The 22150-nt window shown below is 42.1% G+C and overlaps 1 protein-coding gene across 2 annotated transcripts in view; it reads left to right on the forward strand.

The window, feature by feature from the left end:
- Positions 1-514: 514 nt before the first annotated feature.
- The window catches only part of arid1ab (AT-rich interactive domain 1Ab), a 61028-nt gene continuing 39392 nt past the window's right edge, over positions 515-22150 (forward strand). Inside the window, exon 1 of one of the 2 annotated variants that reach the window (XM_075450005.1) lies at positions 515-1752. In XM_075450005.1, the coding sequence (XP_075306120.1) occupies positions 853-1752 (900 nt within the window). In that variant the 5' untranslated portion in view covers positions 515-852. The remainder of the gene's footprint in view (positions 1753-22150) is intronic. The other variant, XM_075450006.1, reaches the window with a different exon arrangement.

Genomic DNA, 22150 nt, shown 5'->3' on the forward strand with positions numbered 1-22150 from the left:
GATAGATAGATAGATAGATAGATAAATACTTTATTAATTGTTGCAGCAGCATACAGTAAAGATATGAAAAACAATTAAAGTAGTAAAAACAAGCCAATAGAATAGAATAGAATAAAATAAAAATAAAAGAAATAAAAATAGTGAATAAACATTCGCAATGTACAAATCTACAGTATTTTTTTTAATTAGCTTTTTTTTTTTAAATATGTAACAAATTCATGGTCTCACAATGATACCAGACGAAGAGACTTTTCAAAGACATCGACATTTTTAATGTACTACTTCGATTAAAAGTGTAAATGTCGCCCTCAATAATGACTCTCTGATATAAACAACACTGTCATAAAGCGGTGAGCAACCCGGATCCAGTTTTCGCTGCCACACTCCACTCCGGGTTTTTGTTTTCTCGCGACAGGTCGGTAAGATGGCTGTGTCTCGCGGAGCCTCGTGCTGGTCTGGTTGATTTCTAGCTCGCGCTCTCGTTCTGTAACAGAAGCCCCCCCCCCCCAGTCCAACACACACACACACACACACACACACACACGCGTACGTACACTCACACCGACTAGTGTCGGTGAAATTCACTTCCCTGGCTCTGTATTTATATATTCTCTCTTTCACAAACTTTCCCCTCTGGGTTTTAACTTTAAACGGAGTCGCGGTGGATTACCGGATACCGGTCCGGGCGGAGGGAAAAGGGGGGGAATGAACCGGAACAAAGGGTACGTTGTTACAAATATAATTGTATTTATATTCAATGGTTATTTGGAGTTTGATTGTGAGTGAGTCGCTGTGCTGAGAGAGCGAGAGAGGCAGAGAAACAGTGGAGGGGAGAGAGAGAGAAGGGATATCATGGCCGCTCAGGTCGCCAGCGTCGCCACTCTCAACACCAGCCCGCCATCCGAACTCAAAAAGCCGGATCGGGACGCGCAGGAGGAGTCGGTACCGGGGGAGAAACGGCATGAAAATAAGGAAACGGGACCTGACGGCGGATCTCCGGGCCAGAAGGAGCTGCAGGACGGGACCGATGCTGGAAATGCTGGGGGAGGAGGGGATCCTGACATGAAGATCGGCAACGGGAATTTACCCCGGGTGAATAATAATAGTAGTAATCAGAATGATGCAGGCGGACCAGAAGGTAATAACCACCCCGGGATGGGCCACCACCACCCCGGCCCCTTTCCTCCACCTCCTTACGGTTACAACCAGCACTACAGCCGGGCCCCTTTTCATCAATATGGCGGACAACAAAGCCCTGGCATGGCAGCTGCATCGGGGCCGGGCATGATGGACTCTTACCCCCCTAATTCCCACGAACACGGATACCACAACAGCTACAATAACTACAGCCCGTTCCAGCACAGGACTTCTTATCAGGGCCAAGGATACGGGGCCATGAATTCCCCGCGTAACAACCAGCCTCCGGCGGCTGGGGGGCAGCCTGGCAAGCAACAGCCAGCAGGAGGAACTACAGCTATGGCTGCCTCTTACAATAACCAGAGATATAACGTGGGAAACCAACAGCCCACGTCCACACCAACTTTAAATCAGCTTTTGACATCCTCCAGCTCTGCTAGGAGCTACCCCAACTACCCACAAGGAGACTATAACAATCAGGAAGGGGCCACCAAGGGACCAGGAGACATGGGTAGCAGTCAGTATGGTGGGGTTCATCCGGGTTGGCAACAAAGGACCCATCACCCGCCTCCTATGAGCCCGGGAAACACTGGACCACCTGCAAACAGAAATCAGGTAAACTTAACTTAAAACTGACACACTTGGACAGAGTTAAGCTTGAGAAGAGGCACTGTAGAGTTGCATTTTGCTTTGGACCAGCCATTGTCTATGTAGCAAGAGCTCTAAAATGGCTGCCTCTCTCTTTCTCTCAATACCACCCCTGCAATAGTGTTTAGACAGAGAAAAAGAAGCCCTATTTTCTGTGGGGAGCAACTTTCAGAAGCTGCTGGCACCACAGTGTGTGTGTGTGTGTCCCTGCTTGGTGCAGGGGCAAGAGTTTGACTAAGTGGAGCAAGAGTTAGTGATGAGAAGGCGTGTGTGTGCAGATGGGGATAAAAGGTGATCATTCCTTTCGCAGAGCTTCTCTAGTCTCCTTGAAGATATCAGTGCGTTTATCGCGGTTGTTTCTGCCAGAATCTGCGGCGACACGGCTCCTTTTTCTGTCACCCAGCTAACACTGGGGCTATCAAAGTTGTGTCGGTGGCTAACGAGGCAATAAACAACATGCAAATGGCAGCGATAGCCGTTAAATGACATTTGCATAATCATTAGGGAAAAGACAAATGTGTCTGTTAAAAAAAAAAAAACGCTTTTTTTGTGTGTGTGTCACAGTCCGGTGAATTGTTACCAATTCATCCGCCAAGTGTTTACTCGGTTCAAAGTGTTATTGTGGCCGCTAATGATTCATCTTTGACAGGGAGTTTCATTCACAGCGGCTCGGTTCGCTTCTTTTTTTTATTTTATCTTTCTTTTTGCTTCTGACCTCCATGTGCAGCTTTGTAAACAGAGCCCCGCTTGCCTGGAGTCGCCAAAGTGTAGATTGCCTTGGCTTTGGGATTTTGAATTATGGAGGTAAAATCCTGCTGTCAGAGCCAGGAGACAGTTGGTCTTAGGTTGACATGCGAGCCGAGATCTGATTGGCTCCCCACTCCTGTGCTCTCGGCCATTTATAATTGCTTCTAATGGGAGGCTGCAGAAAAACAGCCCCTCTGCTCAGCTGTGTTCCTCCACCGAGTCAAGAAAACATAGTCCCATCGGCCTTTTTTGGGTATTTTGACTCATTTTTAATACTATTTTATACGTATTAGGGCCAGGCATAAGAAAAAATAATAATATTTTGCCTGTCGAGAATAAAGTCAACTCCTCTGGTCCATCATTTAATTACTTTATTCTCGACATTTCGACTTTATTCTCGACATTTCGACTTTATTCTCCACATGTGGACTTTATTCTCGACATGTGGACTTTATTCTCGACATGTGGACTTTATTCTACATGTGGACTTTATTCTCGACATGTGGACTTTAATCTACATTTCGACTTTAATCTACATGTGGACTTTATTCTCGACATGTGGACTTTAATCTACATTTCGACTTTAATCTCGACATTTCGACTTTAATCTACATGTGGACTTTAATCTACATGTGGACTTTATTCTCGACATTTCGACTTTATTCTCCACATTTCGACTTTATTCTCGACATGTGGACTTTATTCTACATGTGGACTTTATTCTCGACATGTGGACTTTATTCTCCACATTTGGACTTTATTCTCCACATGTGGACTTTATTCTCCACATGTGGACTTTATTCTCCACATTTCGACTTTATTCTCCACATGTGGACTTTATTCTCCACATGTGGACTTTATTCTCCACATGTGGACTTTATTCTCCACATTTCGACTTTATTCTCCACATGTGGACTTTATTCTCCACATTTCGACTTTATTCTCCACATGTGGACTTTATTCTCCACATGTGGACTTTATTCTCCACATGTGGACTTTATTCTCCACATTTGGACTTTATTCTCCACATTTCGACTTTATTCTCCACATGTGGACTTTATTCTCGACATGTGGACTTTATTCTCGACATGTGGACTTTATTCTCCACATGTGGACTTTATTCTCGACATGTGGACTTTATTCTCCACATTTGGACTTTATTCTCCACATGTGGACTTTATTCTCGACATGTGGACTTTATTCTCCACATGTGGACTTTATTCTCCACATGTGGACTTTATTCTCGACATGTCGACTTTATTCTCGACATGTGGACTTTATTCTCCACATTTGGACTTTATTCTCCACATTTGGACTTTATTCTCCACATGTGGACTTTATTCTCGACATGTCGACTTTATTCTCGACATGTGGACTTTATTCTCCACATGCAAAATATCAATATTTTTCTTATGCCTGGCCCTAATACTCTTCTGTAATTTTATGCAGTCGTGTAGTTTTAATATGTTAATGTTAATAAAGTTAATTATATAACACCAGCAAATCCTCTTTTTATTAACCAAAACGCACTAAAATTTCCTGATCTTGTTAAATTGAACACTGCCGTAGTGATGTACAAGGCGTAGAATCACATGCTCCCATCACCAGTCCAGGAGCTCTTTGAGCAGCGAGAGAGTCGGTATAAACTCAGAGGAACGGGTATATTCAAAAAGATTAAAACTAGAACGAATAAAAAAAGGTTTTGTATTTCTATACAAAGTGTTAGTGTGTGGAATAAGCTAAATGAGAACTTAAAAAGTTCTAAAACAGTAGAAAATTTAAAAAAAAAAGGTATAAATCATTAATTGAAAATTATAAAACTATAGTATGATTGATGGACATTGTTTTGCTTTAAATCTTCTGTCATGTTCAGATGTTTTCTGTAAAGTTGTAAAATATCGGCTGCAGTTGTGTTTGCTCGTCTTGTTTTCTTGGAATCATATATAACGTGTGTAATAGGGCTAGGCAAAATAAGTTTCTTTTTACTTGAGCCTAGACCCTTTTGGTCATTACATCATCAAAGAAGTCGATTGATGTTTATATTTTGTTATGCATTATAATGACCAAATAAAATTACCTTACCTTTTTATATAAACAAACATGCGTTGTGCTGTTTTGGTGAAAATACAGCAGTGTTCTCATATTATACGACATTTACACCAGGAACAAGACGATTTATCTGAGAAATGACCTACTCTGGTTGTGTTTGTTGAAAAGCCTTTTGCGAGCACAGTTTGCTCACTTCCTCCCACTGCAGTAATTTGCATGCCGGCTGTTCTGATGTGAATCCACCATTGTTTTTTTGTGCTTGATTAAACCGTAAGGTACATATTCACATCCCCGCTGTCGGTTGTAGCCTTTGACCTCAGACGTGCACCTGAAGGGGATTTATTTTTCTCTCTCCTGGTACTGGCTATGAAAGTGTGCACTGCTACTTCCAAGTCGACTGACTCTGGCACAGCGCACAGAGTAGGTGTGGTCATAGAGGCCCGTTGTAAGACTGTGCCTTCCACTGTTTCCAGATCAGTTGTGCAGTCTGTGTGCTTAAAGGGCTCTTGGCCACGTGAGAGTTGGACCGGCTGCAGTTGTGTTTACAAGCAGCCAAGGTGTCAGCCAAGTGTCAACCACTTATTTTTTTTTTTTCCCCTTCTGTCTACAGGTTTACAATAGCCTAATTTACTTCCACAGACGGGGTTTCCGTGTCAACAGTGCTTACCTGCATCTCTCTCCTCAGAGATAACGGCCACATGTGTGCAGTGTTTTTACTCTACTTGTTGTGTCACAGGCGAGGTAGGCGGAGTGTGTTCAGGACAAATGTTAGATTCATTACACAGATATCTGATTAAGGGTGTATCAGCACAGTTGGATTAGGCTTAAAATCATCCCCCTGCTTTTGCCCGAGAAGCGCTTTATTTACTCGGCTTTTGCGAGTGAAAGCGTTTTGAATAATTTTGCGGTGATATTATGAGACCGTTCATCACGTGGTGAATGCTTATTTGGTAATAAAATTGTCATGCCACTGGTTGTGTGGCGGGAGTTAACTGTCTGCTGCAGACTCTATTCCCCAGCATGTCAGTGGTGTTCATTAATGGCAGACTTTTCATTTGGAACGAGCAATACCTCCACTTGTTGCTTTAGGCTCAAAGATGACAGCTTTTCACACACTTCGGATTGCCGCTTTCCTGAATCACAGCGAGGTAACTTGCGGGCTCTTAAAGGGATAATCCGGAGTAAAATGCACTTTAGATCAATTTTGTTGACATTAAAATCATGTCATTCGGATGTGTTTTGAGAATTTCGATTTGACCGTTTTTAGCCAAAAGTCGTTAGCCTGGAAGTGAGCGGGGCATATCATTTCGCTGCTACAAAACGCTATTTTTATACCTCTTCTACAGCTCCAAACAACATAACACTTACGTGGTAGTGAGTAGAGGGTCCCTAAAGCCAAACCGAAGTGTCCCGAGGTCTTCATGTGGTCGGATAGAGAGTCCAGAATGAATTTAATCAAGCCAGTACCTTTCCGGAAATGTTGCTGCTGCAGCTGCCATCTTCAGCGGAAAGTCCGTAGGAGTTGATTGCCGAGTGTGGAGTAACACTCTGGAAATTCACAATTTCGTTGCCGTTTTTTTACAAACATAGTCCAGTATTTCTTTCGAAAGTGAAATGAAGTTGTATGCAACAGCTTACGAACAGGTTGGAATTTTGAAATGTGACGTGACGTGACGTGACGTGACGTGACGTGACGTGACGTGACGTGACGTGACGTGACGTGACGTCTCGCGTGAGGTAGCCTCCTGTTGACGGAAGACGTCTAGGTACTGGCTTGATTAAATTCATTCTGGACTCTCTATCCGACCACATGAAGACCTCGGGACACTTCGGTTTGGCTTTAGGGACCCTCTACTCACTACCACGTAAGTGTTATGTTGTTTGGAGCTGTAGAAGAGGTATAAAAAGAGCGTTTTGTAGCGGCAAAATGATATGCCCCGTTCACTTCCAGGCTAACGACTTTTGGCTAAAAAGTCAACTCAACGTATGTACTCCCAACATCCCGTAAATTGATCTAAAGTGCATTTTACTCCGGATTATCCCTTTAAAGCCGCATAATGTACTCTCACAGTTGTGTTTGAACGGCATTTCGCTTAGAACATTTTAGACAACATACTCAAATATTGTGCGATTCGACAGCAATGTGTTGCCGTGTTTGGTGCAGTGTTTTTTTTGTTTTTACCAGAATGGGTGTGAAGCGTCACACAGTGCGTGGACATCTTTCCTTGAAGTACTGCTCCTTAAATGACTTTTTTACTTTTAATGTCACTCTTAGTTAGTTGAAAAGTTTATTTGACGGGGTTTGCCTCAGAAAAACCTCCGGTATGTTTCGCTGTCCCTTGATAACACCAATGAGTCTAACATTTTAAATGGAAAATATAACATGTCATTGGTAGTATATCCCATATTTGAATGTGTCAGTTAATATAATTTCTGTGCATTTAGGGGTGAACTGTTTGTATTAGGTGACTGTTGTGCCCTTGAAGCATCCGCACTGAGGCTATGGGCTCTTATGCACCAAATCAACATAAAGAACTGATCTCTTGATGTCGTCACAGCGTCTAAACAAGCTAAACTGAAAATGAACACCGTGAAAAGACAACTGCTGGCCAGGATGTACAATCTGTGCCCACGCAAGAAGCCATAACTCGCGGGTGGTATACGCTTTGTGTGATGTATGTCCTGTACCGCCATTTCCTTCCATCAGAGGTTTAAGGGGGGTAACTTTGATTAACGTAAAAATTGACCCCCAAAATAGGAATTGAAGCATCTGACACCTGCAGAGCCGCAGTCCTAGGATTTCCACGGGTGTCAACGTGCTTTCAGGCAGTTATTGTTTAAGAAACTAAGGCATGCTCTTATTGTACGGGTGGGAAAGTAATAGGATATTTGTTGGTAATCAAGCACACCTAAATGTAGCTGATGCAACAAATTTGGGAGTGGGGGGGAAAAAGGGCTGTCAATCTGGTTAGTGTTATAGAGAAGAATCGGAGTAAATTTAGCTTCACGGGTGGTTTGACATTATCTACATGTGTGTGATCTCAGTCTTGTGTCAATATGGAAATAAACTGTAAAATCATAATATGGACAAGCCGCATGAGCTCATATCTACACGTGTGCAGTGTTTAGTAAGCGACCCTCTGTTTGATTTGGCGGCTTACAGACCAAAGTTCAGAGTGGAGTTTGTTTCACATGCTGTTCTGTTCAGCTGTCCACCATAAGCACCGCTGGCTAAGCTAGGTTTATGAAATGTTTCCACTTCTCATTCATTAGTCTGCAGGATTGGCCTTTTAACTGATGCAGACGCAACACTGGCAATGATTTTTATGAAGCCTCGCACCCGCCATGGTTCGCCTGCCTAAGATGAATTAATGCTTTAATTGAATGATGGATGAGGGTTGATTATGATGGGTTTTCATCATCATTGCCTCCACATAAAGGAGTCCTCTGAGGCAGTTTGTTGTAGGGGTTGTTTTGAATGGCGTAACACCAGGTGTTTCCCCCAGACGTACACACTGGAGCGAGCCATCAGGGATGCCCCCTCGGCTCTGCATGGCCAGCTTCCTGAAATGAAAATGACTTAAGTTGAAACATATTCAAAGATACTTGGCAAATATTTCTTTGAGAAAGTCCCACCGCCTAACGAAAATGACTGCCGCTGATAGATGCACACATAGCTCTGGGCGGACGTACAAGAGGGAGCCATCCGAAAGTGAAACAAACGAGGGCATAAAACCACAGTTCTTATTAAGGCTACAATAAGTGTGTCATCTGGTTAAATGGGATGTCCATTTGTAAGGCAAACTGTGTCGGGGGGCCGCTGTTTCAAAGCTGCAATGTTTATGTTGCACCACATGGTCGGAGGCGATTCTACCTGGAAGCAGTTAATACTCTTAGCAGCGTATTTTTGTCCTCTGCCATGTGATGACAGCTGTTTACGCTTTCAGACACGGTCCGTTTCATTCTTTGCGATTTGGACAAATTCAGATCAGTAAATGTATTTAAGAAAATGTACGTTTTTAAACCGAGTTAAAGATGGAGGTCATGACTTATTTTTTGAGCAGACATATCAAACTTTGTCTGGTAGGTTTGACCTTCTAAAATATTCACGTTTGATGTCTTTCCTTGTTCCGTTTGTTAGGAAACTGGATGTCATTCGACTTGGTTGGGCAAAACGGGACATTTTCCTGATTGAACCTCTTTGAATCTGGGAACTGGATGGCAATATTCTGTCATTTGACGGAGTTCTGTCGCTCAACAGTCTTATTTATCTATAATTATATTAATCATCATTTGCAGCCTTTTGTTTTCAGTTCAGAGTTGCAACAACAGATCAGTTGTCTGCTTTTCTGCTTTCAGCTTCTCAGAAGGGAGATTGTGTGAGATAATGTTTATTTGTGTGACTGAGAAAGTGGTGTAAAGTGCTCATCACACCTTCAAATGACTTCACTTGTCAAATAAACGGTGTGAAGTCACAAAAAAAGGGATTTGTTTTCAAATTTAGACAGAAATAACTGATAGCTTTCAGGAATATAACAATCCACTGACAACAAAAGTCATCTCTGGGATCTTTAAAGGGAGAGTAAACGAGTTCAATTAAGTCTAATTAGACACAGTCCAATTCAGTCAAGTTCAATCAAACTCGTAATCCAAATAAATCCATTCCAGTTCAGTCTTTCATGTTCATATTATGCCAAGAAGGTACCTCGCTAAGAAAATTGGATCTCCACTCTGATTCAATCGCAGTTTTATTCAATGAAGTGACTTCGACAATTTTCCTTAAATTTATTTATCTGTGTCATTTTTTTTTATTTTCTTTAGTCAGTTGACTGCATATTCGATCAGCTCATTGTTCTCAACTCTGTATTTTTCTGTTTTTCACCCTTGTTTTAACAAATCCAAAGAGCTGATTCAGACACATGCAATTGATTTTTCGAGCTAATCATCATAGAGAACATCAAGTTCCTTGTTGTGGAGTTAATATGTTATTATTCCCACTGTTGTTATCACAAACGTTCATGAAGCGATGCTCCTGAGCTGTGGACGCTTCATCAAGTGTCACTATGTCCTCTAGCCAATCACTAGAGAGCTTTATAGTGTTTTTTTTTGGACAACTGGGGCAACATTTTCTGAATTGTTCCTACTCGTTATGCACCGCACAGTTCCAAGAATACGAGCAGAACAAGTTCCAGCTGCTGTTTGGATGTGGTTCGGTACGACTTTTTTCCGAGGAGACGAGGAAGGAGCGTTCACAGGGGAAGTTCGCTCTCATCTTTTCAGTCTTCACTGCTGAGTAATGATTCTCCACAGGCCACATGGACAGCATGCTGCCTCCTGGCAACCCTGTGTCTGGGTGTGTGAGGCAGTGGGGTAGTGTGTGCGTATGAGGGAGAAACGGTGTCAGTGATACCCAGGGGAGGGAGGGGGGTGTTTTGTGAATGATCTTCGTCTGCCCCTGACAGTTGTGTGTATTTGTGTATAAAGTGCGGCAGTTACTTTGCAGGGTTGGTGTGTGTGTCTGCCTCAGGAGCTTCTCTGACCTGCTCTTACTCCACGTGTCACCAGCCATCCGTCTTTCTCTCCTAACATCAGCCTTTTTTTCTTCCCACTGACAACCACAAGATAGCGTCACGGCTTCCAAGCCTGACTTGTTGTTGTTGTTTTTTCAGTGGCCTCTTTATTTCCCTATCAAAAGTTCTCAGTTCAGAGATTATTTAAGAAGGTAAACAAATGAAAACTAACACTCAGAAGTGATCTGTCTAACAGTCAGTGATACTCGCACACTCTTTTTAATGACTCAAAAGTTAATATGCACATCCCCTTAGTGGAAATGTCTCCATCTGAATAATTGTGTTGCATTCGCTGATACGCTGGGAAAAACGAGCTCCTCGTGGACAAATGTCAGACCGGGGCTATTGCGTTGTGGCATGCAGGAATGTAAAAGTAATTCATTTCTTTTGACATTTACCTTCCAAAATGCTCCAGATTAGCATAGTAATATCCTTTCCTGAGCCCGTGCGGGACTCCAGACTCATTTCCATGACATATGGCGTGCGTGTTTTTATGGAATAAAGTGGTTAACCTTTAAATGGGTGCAGTTGTTGATACTGGAAGGTGGAGAATGATGCTACCTCCAGATCTCATACACCTCTCACCTTTTGATCTGAGCAAAAAGAAAAGAAGTCAACGGCTGCGAAGGAACAGAAGCACACGCAAAGCTGATTTTCTTGTGGAACAAAGCTGAGATGCATGTTGTTATTTGTGTTTTGCCTCATGTGGTATTTGTAGTCTTAAGTGTTTTTTAGTTAAGAAAATCAAACCTGTGGGGTTTGATTAAAAGTCCACAGTTCTATTCAGACCATACAGAGCAAGAGTCTTTAAATGTGTGATAACTGTCAACGTAGGACACAAAACTGCAACATCTACCATGGGATTTGTTACCTTCACTGTTAAGTTAGAGCTAAAACAACGGGTTAGCATGTTTATGGAAGAATTTGCAACTTTGAATGAATTATAATTTGTTAGAAAATACAAAAAGGAGAAATTTTACTGAGCCCAGCTTCAAAAATTGTTGTATGATCTGCATTGAAGATAATTTAAGATGGGTTTGAACTCTTTTCTGGACACATTTAGTAGCGAAGATTCACCAGAAATGAAAATTTGCGTTGCTACTTTTTTTTTTTAGTTCTTTTTTTTACAGCTGAAATGATTCATCAAGATTAATCATTGGTATGGTGAATCACTATTAAATCATTGCCAGTTCCTGGCTGGACTGGCTTGTTGGCCATTAGAAATGGAAACCAACGTAGCCAATAACACACAAGTCCCCCTCACTTAAACATTATTGCTTGCACACTTGTAGCTGGGGATGTCTCCGCCTGCACGCTGCCTTTACTGATGAGAAAAAAAAAGATAGAATAAGGTATGTCCTCTTAGTACTCCTCTCTAGTGTTTATGTACATCTGCAGAACAAATGGCACAGATAACAATGATGTATGGATCAACAAAATAATCCCTGTCCACATTCATAATCCACAATCATATTTGTTCATTTTTCTTACTGCTTGGACATGCTAAATGTGGTCATGCAAGCAGGAAGCTTGAGGCTACGTTCAGACAGCCCACTGAAGTGACCCAAATCCGATTTTTTTTTTTTTTTTTTTTTTTTTTTTTGGCCCTATGCGACCTGTATCTGATCTTTTCATGACAGTCTGAACAGCACAGATCGGATTTTTTCCAAATCCGATCCAGGCCACTTGGATATGTGGTCCTAATTCCGATACGTATCTGATCTTTTGCCATGCGACTGCAGTCTGAACGGCCTGGGCGCATTTATCCGACCTACGCGTCTGAAAAGCCGCTCACATCACAGTCCCACCACTCCTGGCTACGACGACGCACCCGAACGTGTCTTTGGATAGACGATGCCACTGCCCCACTAAAGGCCGGGGCCAAAAGCCTAGCTCTTTTTCTTTTTAATATCCTCTTTAAAATTATGCCGTGAGTAATGTGCTGGCTCCGGCTGGACAACAACTTTAAAATCGCAATATATGCATTCCTACTCTTACCATCCATGTTTACTTCCGCAAACACTGGGCACGCTCGCTGCGTATGACGTCATCAGCTTTTAGATGCTCTGCCTCATGTGGAACGTAGCAATGACTTAGTGCTGGGCGGTATGACCAAAAATACACATCACGGTATTTTTTTTTCATGCATAATTAGGTGTTCGCAGCATTTTCTACAGATTGAGAACAGAATTACTGCAGTAGATTAACTTAGGATGGTCTATTTTACCGTCATAGAATAACGCCCCACAAAATGATGCCGTTTACAAAGAAGTGCTACTCATGATTCTAATGAAGTGAGGAATCGGAATGCAAACACAATTGCAGTCAAAATACAGAACTTTTACTGTGCAAATTTCAAACATCTTTTATGAAAATCAATACAAAAAAGTAGTGCAATAATTAGGTCGTAGGCAGTCCCTCTAGCAAACGCGTCTTGAAGTGACATTTGGCTCGACTTCTCTTTTGCTTTCCCCGTGTAACCTGCTGATGTGGCGGGTGCTGACCTTAACTTCATGCATTCGTGATATTCTAAGACATGCTTACGGCTAAGGTGATGGAGCAAATTGCTCGTGTTGCCACCTCCAGCGACAACTGTTGCCCGACAACACTTGCATAAAATGTTTTTTTAAACCAAAAAAACTTCCAAACTACAGACACGGCTCCTTTTTTTTTTTTTGGCACAAGTTCTTCTGTGTCAGCATGTTCCACTAGTTCTGCAGCTTCGATTTCGGAACTTTCCATGTCTGTCCTATCCACCTTCACCTTCGCGTAACGCAAGTGCTTACCACCTCGCACCCATAGACAGTAAACATGCGTTTAGAAGCGCAACACTGAAAAGGGTCCCGTCTCAAACAATGTCGCGCGACGCAGCGTTCCCCCTGTTGTGTAATCAAATACACCGGTATGGCGGTATATTAAAAATTCATATCATAACGAAATTATAAACCGGTATTCGGTGTGAACCGGTATACCGCCCAGCACTACAATGACTTATGCTCCAGAGGCTCTTTTAAACAGCATTTTGTAGATGCTAACACTGGACTCTTGTGATATATGTATTTTCATCTCCTGACTCGACGATTTTCGTGTGTGTGTGTGCAACTTATGTCCGTGTCAGAGTTGTGACTGATACCGTCAGGCAGCCCATGACATTTTCCCAAATGTTAGATATACAGTGGAAACCGCTTATAGTGATCACGTTGGTCCAGAGCCAATTTGAACACTATAAGCGGTTGATTACTAAAACCGAATTTGTATTATTTTATTTATTGTTTACTCCCTTGATTCCTTTCTGGACGTCTGCTTCTGCCTCGCTAGCTAATGTAACGAGTTGACACCGGGCAGCAAGCCGGAATACCAAGCTTCGCCGCAGCATCTCGTTGGCTCGTTTTTGGTCATTTGTCATACGCCTCGAGGAGACTACGGCTGTGTTCGAAACCGCCTACTACATACTACATACTTGAAAACGGCATACTCATCGATCAGACAGTATGCAGAGCGTTTACACACAGTGCACTTCACTCCTGCCCGAGCCGAAATCAGCCGGCCTGAAAAGATGATTTCGCTTAAGCTCTAAACTCTGTAAACTTTAGCAACATTTGAAACATTTTCAGGCGAGAAAGTAGTCGTTTAGATCCCCAACGTGTTGAAAACCTGACAAAATACCGGCTGTTTACAATTTTGTTCCCACGAATTCGGCGCAACTAAAGCTAGCCGCAGTGAGCAACGCACTTCCTGTTATGCCGTTTAACGGCTCTCGTCCCGTTAACGGAATTTGACCGTTCAAATGGCGATGGGCGACGTCACGTTATGTTGCATCTTGGGTAGTTTGAGTGTGACAAGTAACCTCATGATGAATACTCAACATTTCGGCGAATCTAGTATGCATCTAGTGTACATCCGGGAACTTAAAAAAGTATGACTAGTGGGAGAAGTAGGTGGTTTCGAACACAGCCTCGGTTTTTCATTCAGAGAAAATGACTTCCTTTTTCCAGCCATGATTCGCGCGCTTGCTGCCCGGTGTCAACTCGTTACGTTAGCTAGCGAGGCAGAAGCAGACGTCCAGAAAGGAATCAAGGGAGTAAAAAAATAAAATAGCTACACGTAGTTTTAAAATGATTTTTGCACATGTTTACATTCATAAAATGGCCAAAAATGAACCTTATAAGCGGATTTCTTGATTACTATAAACGAATTATTTAAACAGCATTTGTATAGAAATGATTCTGTCCCAAGCCTTTTGATCTATATAAGCGGTTGACTACTATATCCGTGACCACTATAAGCGGTTTCCACTGTATCAACATAGTAATTTACCGTTGATTTAAATCTTTGTCCTCTAAGGCCAGTTTCAGGGTGTTTACATTTTCAGACTAAAGAAAAATTTGAGGTAAATTATTTTCTCAAGCTTCCGTTATTCAAAATGCTTTTTTATTTCTTGGCTGTGTTTGACCATTAGTAACTTTCCCAGCCAGTGTGTGCATTGGCTGTAAGTGCCCTCTACATGCCGGTCCAGCTCATGGCCCTTCGGAGATTTCCCTTCCAAACACCAGTCGCCTTGTTTCCCTCCCAGGAGTCAGCTGCTGTCACCTGGAAATATAACTCTGTCCTGACAGGTTGACAGCTGGCAGCCAGGGTGAATGTTCACTCTGTTGTGCGTCCAGCCTTAGCGCTGAATTGACAGGTCAGACCGCAGGAAGCCCCCTTTTCGTTTTTACTGGATGGTCTCGGCAAGCTGTTCCGACTAGGGATGTCGAAATTTAAAAAAAGTCTTGACCGACCACTGAGCCTCATTAGTCGATTAAAGTCGGTCACCGAAAATACTATAAGTGCCATTTCTGATATCTGTGTCCTGTCGCGCGTCTTTCTCTGCCGACTGGTTAGGCTCCCACCACACAATTAATGTTGGTTCGTGCCCTTGGTATTATACATTTTCCCCAATCATTGACCACTAGTTCTAGGCGTACTTGTGGAGGAATAAGGGTTTTGGGTAGAAAAATAATTGCTGTGCCTGCGCAGACACGCACAGCCACACATTACGCGCAACGGCGCCCTTCCAGTCACGGTACTTTTTAAACAGGAATCAAACGCGGCACCGAACTCGGGCTGTTAAAAGCCCCCGTCACAAAGTCACAAACAGAGAACGGTGCATTTGGCGGTGTTACAGGAAAGTAGGTTAACCAATGACTTCGTTAAAAAAAAAAACTTACCGAATGCCAACAGCCTCTGGCGTAGCCTATGCTGCACAAAATCCTTTGCAGTAAGTTCCTGTCGTCATGCCATTTAAGTACAGATGAATATATCACAACAAGTAGGCTAAGTTAGTCTTGTGTCTTTTGCCATTACAGCGTTACAATTATTATTATGTTGTAGTCCACACGCAGCCACATTGGCTTTATTTAGGTTAATAGTGGCGATTTTTTTTTTTTTTTAATTTTTTTAAACTGCGCAGACGGACCCGTCATGTACGGCGTACAAGTTGCAACCGGTGTAAGAGAGGACCTCTGAGGAGGGCGCTACGTGAGCTCTGCTGCGGTTGTTCTTCCATCGTGGGATGGCTCATGCTCACATAACATTTCTAAAGATATAGTGAGGTTTTTTTTTTTTTTTTTAACCGACGGCAGAAAAATTCTAACCGGACGACGTTGATTCGGTCAACCATCGGTCATACGGTCATCGGTTAACATCCCTAGTTCCGACCTACCTGAAGGCAGATGTTTATTTGTCCCACAGAGCGCTCCGCTTCTTTAAGTCAAGTGCGTGAACCGGTTAGCACCCAACGGCTGTGTTGTTGTTCTACTTTAAACGGCCAGTCTCATGTGCAATTCAACACTGTCACACTGGCACCAACCAGTTTAGTTTCCACGTTATGACGGAGGGATTGTTTATTTTTAAAGTCGGGGTAGAGCTGTATGGATACATATTTTACATGATGGAAATATATTTGCTTTAACTGTAATTGTTGTACGCAGAAAAACGAGAGGTTTCCATATTCAAATCCAGATTCAGACTTTGTACACGCTTTGGTTTCTAATATAACCCAACGCTTTATCCTTCCTCATCTCAGATTAATCTGTTTGGAGCGGAAAAGTGTTACTTTTGACTAAATCTGAGTGTTTGTTAGAGGATGGAGTTAATCAGTTCTCTGAAAGTATTTTTTATTTTTATAAATTCTTTTGGTCAACCTACTTTACAGATCCTGTAAAGCAGCTGGTGTCTGTGCTGCCTTGGTTTATTCCTCCCCGTGCGATTGTTAAATTTCACTACAAAGTGGAATTTTTAACAAGAAGCCACCAGTCTTTAGGATATTACAAATGCTCTGCTATCTAACCTGTAGCAATCTTAGCAGAACTACCTGGAATGCATACACCATCTGCCCAGTGGGAATAAATCTTCCCCCAAAAATGAAAGGTCCCCTTTGAAAAGCAGCATTTTGCTGCCTGAATGAAAGTGTGCGGGGTCCTCACTTGCCCCTCTTTGCTGTACATCTTTAGAATTCTTTGGAACAGCTGGGTGAACATCTGGGGAAGCAGGGTGCTGTTGCCTCATCCCGGTGTGGATGTCTTTTCCAGCAGCAGCAGCAGCAGCAGCAGGCACAGTTCAGTCCCAGCCAGCTTTTAATCTGAGTCATGCAGTGGTCTGAGGGAAGGTGGAGCTCCTCCGGTTGAGTCTCTGGGAATTTAGATTGATTTGATTCAATTGAGAACATGGCCTCTTGCGTTCCCGTTTGCTACTTGGTTGCTTCCTTATTCTGGCTCATAAATGTGGAGTTTCAAATACACGAGTCGACTAAACTTACTGTCGGCTTTCTTTCAAAGTTCATTTCCACAGGAAGTCTTAAATCTAAACCTCGCTGCTGCTGGGTCTCTGCTGACTTTGGACATTTGTTGGTGTAGAGATAATAATGGCAAAGGTTCTTCTACTCTACTTTGAGAAACACAAAAGCTAAATATAAGTAACGACATGACTGCTTGTCGAGAGGACTGTGGTGCTGCGTCTACAGGTGGAAGTTAGAATACTTTGAGCACAACAAAAATGAATCCATGACTGAAACCAAAGATCTCTTTTGCAAGAGAGAAGCAGCAGCACATCGACATTTGACAAATACATAGGAATTAAAAGACGGAATTACTTAAAATTAGAAAGAACTTAGAAGACTGTATACACTAAATCATAAAATCACAAGATAAATGTCATAGGTCATTAGCATCAGTTGTAAAAAAAAAAAAAGCCAAAACAGTTAGTTTAACTCACAGATTACTAGGGGTGGGCGAAAAAATGGCTTCATGTACATATCGCGATTTTTATTTTATTTTTTTAAATTTATTTTAAAAATCGATTTTTCTCCCCTGAATCGATTATTTTTTATTTATTTTTTTTTAAAATTAATTAATTTATTTTTACCCTGGTCCTGTCCAGCATTATGGCAGCAGAATTGTAATCTGAATACCGTTCATGCTAAACACATTTGCTATGCCAAGGGAAGCTTTATCGACTATATTACGTCATATCCGTGTCCAGATAAACTTTATCAATTCATCACATTAAGTTATGTTAAAACTAGCCCACATTTGTGCTGTGTGGACATTTCAATTCATTTTGTAACTGTAAACTTTAAAAAAATGCCTCTTTTTGTCTCAGTTGAAATAAATGTCAGCTGCTGGACTGACTGACACAGACTGATGTGCATTCATTCTAGAAGTGTATGATTCAACTTGTTTGTTTTTTTTAAGGAGGAAGAAAATTGCAATTATTGATTATATCGAATCGCAATTATCAAGAATCGTGATTCAAATCGAATCGTGACCAAAGCATATCGGCCCACCCCTACAGATTACCATGACCCATCATACAGTTGGAAAAATGCCAGCGGAGAAAGTGGACGGGAACACTGTCCCTCGTTTCGGAGCAAAGCTTTTAACCCTTTGCTTTTGTGTTCAGAGCTTAAACGGTGAAAGATTTGTCGTAGTGGGCAGCCCCCACTGTGAACGTGGGAATGCGAATGACACGTCGGTGATGTGAGGTAAGTTGTTGCTGCGGCAGACAAATCTCGCTGTCAAACCTCACGCGGACGATGAAGAGTGGCTATCTGTCCCTTTTTGACATGATGTGTGTGCGCGTATGTGACTCCACCGGCACATGAGCGCGGCCTCAGCCGGCGTGTGTCGGCGCTGGTGCGTCGTTGTGTGTTGAAGGGGCTTCAAGGCAGAACAATGGTGTGTGTGCCGAGCCGAGGCCATGTGGCGGATTAAATTAGCAGCAGTTGTTTATCGTCTGTCCCCCACGGTCCATCTGCTGTGCTCAGCCCCGTAGAATCAAGGTCTGCTCTCAGGCACGGCCCACCCCACCCCCCCATCCCCGAACCAACTCCACCCTCCTCAAACCCCTTACAAATCCCCATCTTCATGTGTGTCACACACACAAACGCACAGTTTTGAATAGTTGCAGTATCCACCGGCAGCCCCAGTCATGACACAATATTCTCAGTGCAGCCTCTTCTGCCAAGAGTGCGCTGGCTTTCCTCTATGCAGATTAGCCACGTGCTAATTATGGTTATTTATTTTTTTTTTTTCAAGGAAGAGAGAGGAAAAAAGTGAGGGGAGGAGATTCCTCCAGAATTGGTGCGATGACTGAGCAAAAACAAAAAGCTAAACAAAAAGAGACGGCTCTTTGTTGTGGTTTGAGATGCTGTAGGAGCTTTTTTTTTTTTTTAATATTACATGGAAGCGTGTGTTATAAATGTTACGTCGGGCAGGAAATACCATGTGAGGAATGTTTTGACCTTTCCTAAAATTCTACATCAACACAAGACAACTACTATATTGTTGTATGATGGTCTTTAGGAAATAAATATTAATGGCAGCGTGTACCGTTTTATCAGCTGCTACTTTTTTACCACCTGAATCTTCCATCCATCTTTCATCTGTCAAATGTTCTGTTGAGCTTTTTCGAACAAAAATGAGTCAAAACCAGAAACATACGAGTGAGGGACTGTGTCACTTTGTCACCTAGCTTTCGGTCTGTGTGTGTTACGGAGTTTCCCTACTCTTTCTAGGCTCATAAGACTTTTCATGACACATTACAGTTGTGATATACACAATATGGAAATATTTTTAATAAGATTTGTGGCCGAATTGCAAAAATAAACGGAAGTTTTGAATAAATATCCTTTCTAGATATACATATGTATTAGGAATGTGTATTTGAAGTGAAAATCCTGTTTGAAATCACTGACCTTTTCTTTTTTTTCCTTAAATTTGAGTTTATATGTGGTGTTTGGTAGCTACCATTAGCTAATATCACAGCCGACAAGTCAAAGCACAGAGGCAGCATGAAAGGGTTGAAGTTGATCCGCCTCCCAGCAAGGAAGGAGGATACAGAGACAAAATGGGCTATGTGCGTAGGCGCCATTTAGCGTCGCTTAACTCGCCACTATAATCAGTGACGTTGGGTTTGTATGTGCAAGCACACAGTGATGCACCTCTGTCTGGCATGTGTAAATTACCAAAGAGGGACAGCATTGGATTAGCAATCTTTTTTTTGTTTTTTGTTTTTTTGTTTCTTCCAAAGGACATGCGTTTGAGAGTGCTCAGATTCGGACTGAAGGTTCTGTCAGTGAGAGATCACTCTGATTGGCTGTTAAGTCGCATATGAACCCTGCAGTTTTGTGACAGTAACTGTTATTTTTGATGCATAAAGCCTAAATGCTCAGTTAAAGCATTCACGAATAAAGCAATTTATAGGATGTGTTGAATTAAAATCAAATGCAGGTTCTTGACTTATAATCTTAAAGCAGATTTAACTGAGGAAGAACTACGTTGGATACTAAAAACTGAACCGATAATGACTGAAATTTACACAAAAGTAGTTGCCTTTTTTTTTAGACCTTGTTGAATAGTGCAGGGGTTCCCAAACTTTTCCATGCCAAGGCCCCCAAACAGTATCAGCTTCTGGACCCCTTTGCAAACCACAGACAATGCTACAAAATATGTGAAGAAACATCAACTTTTAGAACGTATTTTCTTTCTTTTATTCACGGACAGCAGCTCGCCGTGTGAATGCAGCCTGACTAAATGCTCTTCTTTACGACCGTTTTTTCGGACACTAACGGATGTTTTTGTATCAAGTGACGCTGAAGTTTCGAAGGTTTTAAACACTCATTTGAGAGGGTCTCCAGACAGAGGACACATTTTTCTGTATGGCTGTAAAGCCAAACTTAATGTATGCTGCCTCATACTTTCTGATTTTAGTCGGCCAGTTCTTTGAGTCTCTTCCAAGTCAAAAATCTGTCCATTTTGGCTAAGCTAGCTACACGCTAGCTTGAGGAGCAGAGCAGCTTGAGAACAGGCGCAAACCGCCAGGTTTACGATGTTTTGACTGGAAGCCAATCAGAAAGAGCAGCATGGCAAATAACATTTCCATATGATATATTATTATAAATTGTATTTTACAATACTGATTAAAAAAAATGTGACAATTTTTTACAATGATGTTTAAAAAAAATTGAATTCTATTTTTGCAATTTTTTCTTATCTTCACTCCAATTTTCTGAGGCCCCCCCTAGCACGTCCTGGCGGCCCCCACTTTGAAAACCACTGGACTAGTGTATCAGACCCCTGCTCCATTCTTCACTGAAAAGGAGCGGCTTCTTGTGCAGGCTTAGAATTCACATCACACCCAACAGGTAGAGGTTTACTTTGCGGTGTGTTCAATAGGGGTGGGTATTGGCAAAGAACTCACGATTCACATGCCACGATGCGATACTATCACGATGCATCGCGATGCATTGCGATATTTTCACTGAACATACTTAAAAAAAAAAAATACAGCCATTACCAGTGGCTGACTGGCTGTGTATGATCTGTCTTCAATTGATACATAACTCAAAGCAAATCAATTCATAACTGTATTTATTGAAACAACTTTTGGAGGTATTGCCATTAAAACAAATATTACTGGACACACTCATCACAAAAAGTGCATAGGATTTATAAAACTTAAAATAACAAAATAGGGATGATCAGTACAGACAAAAAAAAGTGCTTTATAAAACTATAAAAAAATAAATATTGCAAACGTCCCTTGCAGCGAAATGCATCAATTACATGTGTCCTATCATTAAAGGCATAAAAAGCCTCTAATAGATACTTGGCGTCAAGAATCAATGCAGTAGATCGCAAAAATTTGAATCGCGATGCATTGTCATGACGATTATTTTGCACACCCCTAGTGTTCAAGTGCATTTTTTCCATCCAAGATGCTGAATCTCAGCAGGGGCGTCATTGCTGGTTCTTAACGTGATACACCAAACCAACATTAACAAGCAGCTGCAACGAGGGGGCCCTGCTGGGTATCTTCTTGTCCTTCTTGTCATGAACCTCATAAACACACCACAAAGACGACTTCCAACTGAAGGTCGGGATGCACAAAATGGGGCTTGGACTCTCCGGTCCTGAAGGGGCAGGTGGTACATAAGTTACACAAGATGAGGGAAACCAGAAGAATGTGTATTCAAAACAAACAAAAAAGATGAGAAAGGAGAAGAAGTTGAAGTGTTAAGTTAGCCGTTCACTTTCTGCTGTCAGTGCTGCCTTCCATCTCGTACACAAACATCCAATCAGAGTAAGTTCCTTCACCGACAGTCACCGGTTCTACATGTTGAATCGGCCGGGTTGAAAAAAAAAAACTAAACGTAGGAGCGCTCACGACAAAAATGCAACACAGAGTGTCTGACGGTCCAGATGTGCCCCACAACTTGCTGTGTATGGCCCCTCGGAGCATTTTCACTCAACTCACCTGTCCTTCATGCCCTATCGTGTCCATCTTGCCCTCCCCCCTCCAACCTATGACATTTTCTTGTGATAACATCAGAGTGAGCGTTTGATTTGAGGGGAACTCAGCATTTTTTAAGAGTTTGTTATGTTTGCTTGTTTGTTTTTTAGAGGCATGATACACGCCACCCTTGCTTTAGGCATTTTGTGACTATAACATCGGAACAT

This window comes from Odontesthes bonariensis, chromosome 18, assembly GCF_027942865.1.
Source record: "Odontesthes bonariensis isolate fOdoBon6 chromosome 18, fOdoBon6.hap1, whole genome shotgun sequence".
Lineage (NCBI taxonomy): Eukaryota > Metazoa > Chordata > Actinopteri > Atheriniformes > Atherinopsidae > Odontesthes > Odontesthes bonariensis.